This window comes from Rissa tridactyla, chromosome 2, assembly GCF_028500815.1.
Source record: "Rissa tridactyla isolate bRisTri1 chromosome 2, bRisTri1.patW.cur.20221130, whole genome shotgun sequence".
Taxonomy (NCBI): domain Eukaryota; kingdom Metazoa; phylum Chordata; class Aves; order Charadriiformes; family Laridae; genus Rissa; species Rissa tridactyla.
Window position 1 is genome coordinate 69,380,185 of NC_071467.1, and position 10,498 is coordinate 69,390,682.

The following is a 10,498-nucleotide window of genomic DNA, read 5'->3' on the forward strand; positions in this document are numbered from 1 at the left end:
GCTGGAGTGCGGGCGGTTCACGGCCGATTCCTGAAGGGTCCCTCCAGGCTGATGGTTAAAGAAATGCAGGCGCACGTATGTGCATTTATTTACGTCTGCACTGAGGGGAAAAGAGCGGTGCCTTCGCCTCCTCCTCCTCCCTTAACCAGACCGGAGCAGAGCTGGCAATGGCTAGTGGCTGACGGTGGCCGGGGCCGAAGGGGAAGAGATTACGTTATTTGGGAAATTAATTACATCGTGATCGCGTTCGAGGAGATTTATCTGAACTGCAAAGGGGGGGGGGAGGGGGGGGGGAGAAGGGGGTGGAAGGCAGCTAGCCCCCCGGAAGGAGTCACCCAGGCCTCTTCCCCACGCACCAGGCCGGGAAGAATAGAAATGAAAGAAAGATGAGGGGATTTTTTAAATTAATTTCCCCCCCCCTTCACTTAATGTGCAAACGCGCTCCGTGACTAGATCTTGACTGTTTGTGGCAACTTATATAAAAATAAAAAAAAAAAACAAAAAAAACCCAAAAAACAACTATAAAGCCCTGGCTGCCAGGAACAGCGCGATCCTGGGTCTGCTGGCCCGAGCAGTTGCTCTCCTCCCCGGCCATATAGGGCAGTCGGCGCTCGCCCCAAGCGGGCTCCCCTGCGCCCAGCCCGCCCGCCTCCCGCCCAGCCCCGGCGACCCACCCGCGAACCCACGCTCCGGAGAAACGCGTGCGGGCGCGGAGCGCTTGTGTGCGGGAAGGGATGCGCGTATTTATAACGCATGTTCTTTTCTGCTCCCCGCGCGGGTACAGAAAGAGGGAGAGGGGGGTGGTGGTAAGGGGTGGTGGGGGGTGGTGGTGGGGGTGTAATCGAGAGTGTGCGAAAAGAGTATTTATGGCTCCGCAAGTCCGGAGAGGAGCTGATGAGCAGTATCATCGTTTGCCTTCAGCAGTGTGCTTGCAGCCGGAGAGGCTGGCTTGCATTACAAAGCAGCCTGCCTTCGCTGCCTCCTTGCCTGCCTGCCTGCCGGCCGCGGGAGGAGACGGGGCCGGAGCGGGAGGGGGCGGGCCCGCCGCGCTATGCAGATGAGCGGCGGTGACGGACAGCTCTGTTTTCCAATGTCCCTCAGAAACTCGAGTGCTCCTTCCCTCAACTCTTCACTTCAGACTCTATACTTCCCCCAAAATACAGGCTCGCAGGCGCTGGGGGAGCTGGCTGGCTGGCTGGGAGAACTCCATATGCAGCAGCCACTTTTCTGATTTCGGGGGCTCGCTTCTCTCTCTCCCCCTCTCTCTCCCCCTCTCCCCTTCTGTTTCTCTCCCTTTCTCTCTCTCTTTCGCTTTTTATTAACCCTCTCCTCTTCCGTCTCTCCCAGATGTCCTTCCCCTCCCGGTTAGATTTCTGACCGCTCGATTTATTTTCCCTTTTTTGGGGGGGTGTTCTTTTTTTTTTTTTTCCTCCTGTTTGTTTTTATTCTGAGCGGGTGCGCATGGGGGGGAGCATATAACAATTCTGATTCTCTACATAACTGCACAGAGCCAACCGGAGAGAGAGGGGGAGAGAGAGAGAGAGAGAGAGAGAGTGGGAGAGAGAGGGAGGGAGGGAGGGCGGGCGGGAGAGAGGGAGAGGGAGAGCACGAAAGCAGCGCCAGGAGCAGCGACAGCAGCAGGGCCGGTCACCCTCGCCCCCTCCCTGCTCCTGTGCACGCCAGTGCAAGCCATGTCCTATCCTCAGGGTTACCTCTACCAGCCCCCCGGCTCGCTGGCTCTGTACTCCTGCCCGGCGTACGGGGCGTCGGCGCTGGCGGCCCCCAGGAGCGAGGAGCTGGCCAGGTCTTCGTCGGGATCGGCGTTCAGCCCTTACCCGGGATCGGCAGCTTTCACCGCCCAGGCGGCGGCCACAGGCTTCACCAGCCCGCTCCAGTACTCCACAGACCCCGCCACGGGATTCCCCTCCTACATGGTAACTACCGAAGAGAAACCCTCTCCTTCTTCATTAGCATCCGCATTCTCATCCTCATCATCTTCAGCCTCTCTTCCTCACACACTCGCCATCAGCCCCCCGACACCACGCCGCGCAGCCGGGCGCTCCGCTCCGCACCGCCGCCGTCTCCGCGCTGCTGCCGCTGCCAGCCGCGCACCGGCCGCGCTCCGCAGCCCGGCCGGGGCCGGCGGAGAGGCGCGGAGCCGGGCGGAGCGGAGCGGGGGCCGAGCGGCGGGCCGGGGCCGGGGTCGGGGTCGGGGCCGGGACCGGGGCTGGGGCCGGGGAGCCGCCTCACTCCGCGCCCCGGCCGAGCGCGGTGCCGGCGGGCCTGGGATCCGGGCTCGCCCCGCGGTTCGCGGAGACGTGCGGGCGCCCTGATTAAAGAAATACGGATCGTCTCAGTCAGTTGAGTTGGATGCTTCCATTCTACCCCCTACCCCCTCCCCGCTTTCTCTCTCTTTTTTTTTTTTTTCTTTTCGCTGTGGTAGGATGGGGGGGTGGTGTCTTTTTTGGTTGGTTTTTTTTTTTCCTTTTTTTTTTTCTCTTTTTCCCCCTCTCTTTTTAAGTCGGTGTTTAGAGGCGCTGCGGGCTTTATTCCCGTGTGGTTTTATTTACTTTCAGTGTGTTTTGTGCTAATGGTTTAACTGGATTTTAGGAATGAAAAGGAGCATCTGTTTGCGATCTGTGAGCTTCGCTTAAGCCCAAGATGGTTGTGGTGGCCGCAGTTTCGGATTTCACTTTCTTCTTATTAGTTAAATGGAGCATTTGCAATTGCGTGTGTGTGTATTCTGTGCATAAACTATATAAATAAAGCCATAAACTATATAAATAAACTGCACGTCTAGATGGTTATATAGTTTTATAAACACACGCACACAGAGTCAGACACGTATCTAGTCCGTACACACAAAGACCTGTGCCCGGAATTTGAGACTGGAGCCGCTGTCGAGACCCTAGGAAGGGACGACAGCGAGGAAGTTCGCTCTCCCTGCAAAGTGACAGGGAAAGTACTTGCTTTCTGTCCGTAAAATACGGTGCGTAGATTGTCGTGCAGTCTTTATTCGGGGTGGTATAAAAGATCTGAGGATCTCGCTTGGTTGTTTTTCCTGTTGGGAAGCGGGAGGCGAGCGGCTGGAAGTTGCAGCGAGGTTGTGAACTGCGGGATATTGGGTGATGTTGCGCCTGTGACTCGCCGATCTGTGGGATTCAGAGACGTGCTGAAAGTTAGCGAGTTCCTTCGCGATATCTTTAACTTTTCTTGCATTATGCAGACTTAAATAAGCGCAATTTAAACGTTAAAGGGCGAATTAAAATGCTAATTACATCGCATTTGAACAATTCGAAACGGTGCATATCTTCTGATTTGCAAATTGGATTTGCAATGCATTAGTGCAGTGAATTGCTAAGTGGCGGCTTTGTTGTATTTTCTATAGCAAAAAAGGAAACATCTTTTGAACCTTTGAGAGAAATGTAGATATCAAGACACTACCTGTAGGGCCTTTAAAATGTCTGCGCCGTTCAAAAATTATATTGGGAAATATTCAATTACAAGGAGCTGAAATTAGGCAGAAAGATTAAAACATCGGCGATTTTCAGCGCGTGTGCCAGTGTCTGTGTGCTGGGCGGAGGAAGTCGGGGGAGGGGGGGTCGCAACTTAATGGCCTTTGGGTGCTGCTTCTCCCCCTCATAGAATATGGATACAAGACACCATCCCGGGGAAATACAAATATAACCGCCGATCTCGCCTTGACAACTTACTAATGGCTATCAGCAATAACAAATTGCCAACCCCACCGTTTTGTTCTGTCCAGGGCTCCCCTTACGACGCCCATACGACGGGGATGACCGGAGCCATCAGCTACCACCCGTACGGCAGCCCTGCCTACCCCTACCAGCTCAACGATCCCGCGTACAGGAAAAACGCCACCCGCGACGCCACGGCCACGCTGAAGGCCTGGCTGCAGGAGCACCGCAAGAACCCCTACCCTACGAAGGGCGAGAAGATCATGCTGGCCATCATCACCAAGATGACCCTCACCCAGGTCTCCACCTGGTTCGCCAACGCCCGCCGGCGGCTCAAGAAGGAGAACAAGATGACCTGGGCCCCGCGGAACAAGAGCGAGGATGAGGACGACGACGAAGGCGACGGGGCGAGGAGTAAAGAGGAGAGTCCCGAGAAGATGCCCGAGAGCAACGAAACCTCCGCAGAGGACGAAGGTGGGCGCTGGGTGACCGCGGTCGCGGCGGGGTGGCCCCATCCCGCCCCGTCGCGTCCCCTCGGGAGCGGGGCAGCGGGGAAGGGGGGTGGGTGCAGGGGTGGGGAGGCGGCGTTTAACAAAAGCGACCCCAAAACGTGTCCCGTCCCGTCGCCTACGGCTGCTCCGGGCGCTTGTTGCCGCGCAGTACCGGTGGCCGGGGCGGGCGGGGGGCGGAGGTGCCGCGGCGGGCGGCGGCGCCGTGCGGGGGGGGGGGGGGGGCAGGCGGGGCGGTGCGGGGTGCCGCGGCGGAGCTAGCCCCTGGGGATGGATGCTCCTCGAAACGGGATTACAAGGGAAAAGGCCGGGACGGCTAGCCTCTCCCCGCCCGCCGCGGTGGCGGTGGCCGTGCTCGCTTCTCGCCCGCTCTCTTTGCCGGCCTGCCCCCGCCCTGACTCTGCCTTTCTGTGCCCGACGGACCCTTGCAGGGATCAGCTTGCAAGTCGACTCGCTGACGGACCACTCCTGCTCCGCCGAGTCGGACGGCGAGAAGCTGCCCTGCAGAGCCGGCGACCCCCTCTGCGAGTCGGGCTCGGAGTGCAAGGACAAGTACGAGGACATCGAGGAGGAGGAGGAGGAGGAAGAGGAGGAGGAGGAGGAGGAGGACATCGAGGAGGACGACGGCGGCGGCGGCGGGGAGCGCGACCCGCCGGCCAAACCCGCCACCTCCTCGCCGCTCGCGGCCGTGGAGGCCCCGCTCCTCGGCCACCCGCACGCCGACGCCGCCCGCAGCGCCAGCAAGGCGGCGCTGGGCGGCCGCGCCTCCCCCGGCCCCCCGACGCCGGCCAGCAAGCCCAAACTCTGGTCGCTGGCCGAAATCGCCACCTCGGACCTCAAGAGCCAGACCCTGGGCCAAGGCTGCCAGCCTGCCCCGCTCTCCTCGGCCACCCCCGCCTCCGCCCCGCACAGCGCTGCCTACTCGCCCTCCTCCCTCCTGGGGAGGCATATTTATTACACCTCACCTTTTTATAGCAATTATACAAACTATGGGAACTTTAACGCTCTGCAGAGCCAGGGAATCCTGAGATACAACTCCGCAGCAGTGGCTTCAAACGAGGGACTAAGTCAGACTGTCCTAAATGCCAGCTCTGTCCACAAGCAGAGCAGTGACTCTTTGAAAACGATCACTAACCAGCTAGAACAACATTACAGGCCCTCTAGTTATGACTCTAAGAAAGGTAGGTGACTCGTTTTTGCCGCTTCTCCCTCTACTACCCCCTTCTCACTCGCCCTTCCTTCCCCGACCCGCACAAGTCCTTTACACGCTGTAAATACTGAGAACCTTCTCTGGAGAAATCAGTGAGCGGGCTGTCACCACCGCCGGGCGAAGAGGGGCAATAGTATAATCTGGGGACTAAAAACGGCGTGTCGCCGTCCTATCGATACCTGCCTCTCAGAACCGAGAAAGGAAATGCAAAAAACGACTTTTAGATCGGTCTCACAGGCTGCAGACGCAGCTTTCCAAAGTCATTTTTAAAAGGAAAAACTACACGCAAAGATATCCAGAGAGTACTGGTGTCATTGCCTGTATTTTTATTTAATTTTTTTTTCTCGACAAACTGGTTTTGCACTCTTTGTTTGCAGTATTCTCCCCGGTTTTTTTGTTTTGTTTTTGGTTGGTTTTTTTTTTCAGTTTTAGGTTTAGATAATTGCTGACCTTGGAACTGAAATTATGTGAAACGTGACATTATTAACTGTATTTTATACACATTTTTTTTTGCGAAAAAGTTTTGCACTAATATAATTGTCAGCTATTTCTAACAAAATACTCGAGATACGGGCAATTATAAAATACTGGCCAGCCATATAAAAGACCGAGCTACGAATTATGCGCGAGTGAGGGCTGGGACCTGCACACACTGTATAATCTAGTTAGCTGTCTGTGTCCTGTGACTAACTGACGGTTATATTTTGACAGATCCCACTGAAGTCTGCACAGTAGGAGTACAACCATACCTATAGAAGTGCAATCACACAGCAATGCAAGTAAGTGAGAACATTTTCTATTACACTGATCATTTGGCATCGGGTCTAAGACACGCTGTACAGTTCTAGACTTGCTTAACGTTAATTTCTTGCTTCATTGCTTAAGAGCCTGATTACGAAGTAAGACACTCTTTTCTGCCCTTTTTTTTTTAAAAAAAAAAAACAAAAAAAGCTCTCCTTGCGGCTTTTCCTTCTCGGGTTTATCTTCATTTTAAAGTCAGGTTAGATAGTTCCCTCACCTTGCATACTTTTCGCTCGTATAAGGCAAAGCCGTAAGGACTATTTAAATGTTACGGAAAGAAAGCCTTAGAAAAAAAAAATCTTTGAAGGTATTGTTATTTAAAAACAAAGTGCTTGTGCTCACGTGGCAGCGCTAAAATTGTCCATTCTGAGTGAGGCTTCACGCAGTGAACGTGTATTTTAAATAAAAAGGGACAATTATTAGAGATCGACATGCATCTTAAGCAGGGTACGCGATCTGAGAATTGCCTCTCGCCTAGCTAGCAATGGCACTCTTAAGACCTCCGCTATCGAGGGCTAAATAAACAATAAAAAAATCGCCTTGCCGATATTTTTTCAACGAATTCTTTTGTTGGAAGAAATTAGACGACTAAGAGTTTTGCCTTACTTCCTTTTTGTTCAGTTTAATGGTGTTAGTGTGTATTTGAAGGATTTTTGGATGATCTGGTTTTTTCCTTGGTCCACAGGTAGGTGTCACAATTGCTTTGAAAAAAGTCAGCAAGCCATCATCTCTCCCCGAGCTAATATATATAACAAATCTCTAAATCCGGATCACATCTTGTGCCACTGTATAAAAGAAGACCACAGAGCACTATTAAATCTTCAGACTCTAATTATTAAACCAGAATTTTGTTGGACATATGTGAGTTTGCTGGTATAGTATAGTTTCCCCAATGTATGTGTGACTTTTGAAAACAGATCTGTTTTTCTCAGGATATCTTGAATTGATCACTTCATTGCCACGGTATATATTCGATAGGTGTGATAGGATTTATTGTAAAATTTATTTGTAAAAGATGTATACAGTAGAGATAATAAAGACGTGATTGGAGAACTTGAGTCCTTACAAAGTGGAAACAAATTTGATATTTATTTTTGTAACGATATAAAGCTTCTAGTAATTTATGCAAGTTGTATTGCAATGGAATCTGAACTTTTTGTAAATAAATTTTGCCTGGTTTTTATTTGAAACGTTGATGGTTATACAATCTTTGGTTGTTTAACGAGAATTCTTTACTAATTTATATCTCTAATTGTAAATAAAAACAGACTAGTCTGCAACAATGTGGTGTTTTTCGTTCATTTCCCCCAAAATAATAATCTATTATTTAGAAAATGACGAAAGTTGTAATTTCACTAGTAGAGCTCAGACCATAAAATGAGTAAGCAATTTAAATATGTTGCAAAGATATGCTTTGCATAAATTAATTCCTTCTGGGTTGTTCCGTTATACTTAAGCTTTAAATACACACATGTGTGCAAATACGTTTTTGTATATATACATGCATATGCGTAGAGAGAGTGATGTGAATACATGCATGTTTCTTATAAACTATTTATGTTGGGTGTGAAGTAGCACTTTATTTGAGTTAACATTCTTTAAATCCACCATTTCTAGGAAAAAAAATTATAATCAGCTACAGCTTATTTCTAATTTCTTTGTTTCTGTTTCTGGCTAAAATATGCAAAGGCAAAAAAAAGATAAAAATGTCCAATTCCTGGTTTTTTTTATGATTTCCCCCCCCTTTTCTTTAAATCAATAAACTGTATCTTTACAGTCGCATTGGAAATCCACTTTGATTGGGCTCATAAAATCAGCTAACTAATCATTTTAATTTTGAGCAAAATAATGGGAATCCTCATATAATATAATTTCAGAAAAGAAACGAACAATCATTTATTTTCCCCAAAAGATAAATTGAGTGAATATAACTTACGGTTATAAAACAAGAATAATAGCTTCTTAGATTGCCCTTTAATCAATCATACACTTATTTTTCAAGAGGCTCATCTATTTTATTCCATGATTAATAATGTTCCAGCGTGAGAGCATTATTAGATCCCAGCAGGGGAGATCCTGAATGCTTTTAGATGCTTTGGAATGGTCAGTTGGGGTTCATTATGGTCTGATATTGAACAATTTATAAAATCTTGTCTAAACATCTGCCAGCTCAGATAGGCCGATGTGTCTGAAGATGGGAAATTGCTGGACCAGTTGATATTGACAAACGGATCTCTCTCCAGTGGCTTTTTGTTCAGTGAAAATTAGTGGCCTCTTGCTCAGGTCTTGTTAGAAAGGGCATTTGAAAGTGATCTTAGATACTTCAGGCATCAGCCTTGGGAATGTTAACTGGATAAAGAGCCGTGCTAGTCTGGAGTCAGGAAATATGTTGTGATTATATTAAATAGGGGGAAAGGAAGCTGTTTTTCTTAAATACATATATGCAGTTCCATCATCCATCTTCCCTCCCCAGCCCCCCATAGTATTTTACCGCTATGAAGATGTCTAACTGATTGAGAAAATGCATGTGTTTTTCAGCTGATAGGGCAGAAATTAATATTGTAATTCTGGGAAACTCTGGGATCCATCTAGCTAAGTGTAAAACACTGAAGACCTTTGCAGCTGGAGGCCTACTCATCTTCTTATGTTTTTGTAGAATGATGTTTTGCTCCTGTAACATCTTGTTTTTCACTGAGGTAAAATGCAATTGTATCTGCATGTAGTCTGCAGTACAATTAGATGAACAGCTAAGCAGTAATTCAGCTTTTCCCCTCCAATTTAGCATATGATGTAGATGCAAAAGTTTACTGTAATCATCCTCCACCGTCTTTACTGTGCACTTTAGGAAGATTTCACGGAGGGACTATTTGTGTCTGGGGAGATGCCTGAACTTTCTTTTCCCCTCTCTTGCTCCTATTCCATCCGCCCCCACCACCCACGTTTTATGTTCCAGGTCTCTGTTGGACACAACGTGTACATTTCAATTGGTAAAAACCAAAAGCTGTGGCAGAGATTAAAAAAGGCTAACGACATTCCTTTGATGTTTATACGCCCAAAGACTTATAAAAGATTTCCATAATTTACCCACCCTTGCTAGTATTTAGACCTGGATTTCTTTCTGGAAAGAAAAGTAGAAAGACTTGGAAAACTCGCTTTTAAGTATTCACTATGTATGTAAAACCCAATGGACTTCTCTCATCCTCTGAGAAATTCACGAACGGTTCATGGATGCAGATGGGCGACACCCAAATGATTTGGCAAATAAACTTATTTTTTTTAAACAAGAAATTAATGGGCAAGAACTGCATATTCAACGTCATTTGAGATTTAATAATCAAAATTGAAAGCAGGAGGAAAGTGTAGCCTTGCTGGATTGTTGGCACAAACAATGCGATTATTTCAGTATAGCAAGAAAGAGGGGATGAACGATAAAACACATCGCTCTGTGTACGATTTATTTCATAACGATGCTAATCAGCCCGCTGGGAGTAAAATCTCACACCCCTTTCTATATTTACTCCCTCTCCCCCCCCCTCTCCCCTCGTTGCTGAGAGGGAAAGACAAACCCTCCCCTCTTCGGGGCCAGAGGTTTCATTAGAGCTGATTTATTGAAATTCAGGCTTTAATCTCAGGTGGGATCCCGAAGGAATTGGCGCTGTCGTCAAATAGGAAGAGGGTCGCTTTCCACTTTGCACTTCCTGGGCTGCTTTTTTCCTCGCTGCCTGCAAATGTCAACATTTGTTCTCAATAAGAGAGTTATTGTTTCAGGAAAGCTGCTCACCAACTGCCTTTGAGAGCGGAAAAAAAAAAGAAAAAAATAAAAGAAAAAAAAAAAAGCGTCGCCCACCTTTGTTTGACTGGAGACTGGGGGAAGGGATGAGGACGGAGGTAACGTGCAGCTCAGGACAGTAGCGGGCGGGCGGGCGGGCGGACAGACAGACAGACGTGGGAATGGCTCCCACACACCAGCTCGCGTCTGGAGGGGAACGGGCCCGGCTAAAGGGAAAGTTAATATACAGCGCAACGGGCGCCCGCCTTTCTCTCCCCGCTCCGTTTGCATCCTAGCCACCGACCTGCCTAGCCCCTGTAAGAGAGAGGGAAACTGCGGAAAATAGAAAAATAAATAGTAACAAACCCAACAACAAAAAAGAGGACTTTCTAAACGTCCACAGCCGGAGGGGGTCTGCAGGTTTTGGGGGTGAAGGGTGATTTTCAGGTGAAGAAACAAATTGCAAGGTGCACCATCAGATTTATCCCTACCTGGCGGCACCCACTTCCCT

General features: G+C 49.2%; 1 protein-coding gene across 1 annotated transcript; it reads left to right on the forward strand.

The window, feature by feature from the left end:
- The first annotated feature begins 1,620 nt into the window (after positions 1 to 1,620).
- IRX2 (iroquois homeobox 2) lies at positions 1,621 to 7,394 on the forward strand. The gene is made up of 5 exons (XM_054191842.1): positions 1,621 to 1,934; positions 3,767 to 4,172; positions 4,639 to 5,388; positions 6,129 to 6,196; positions 6,904 to 7,394. Exons 1-4 carry the CDS (start codon positions 1,692 to 1,694, stop codon positions 6,170 to 6,172), a joined length of 1,443 nt encoding a protein of 480 aa, XP_054047817.1. The 5' UTR covers positions 1,621 to 1,691; the 3' UTR covers positions 6,173 to 6,196; positions 6,904 to 7,394.
- The last annotated feature ends 3,104 nt before the right edge of the window (positions 7,395 to 10,498 follow it).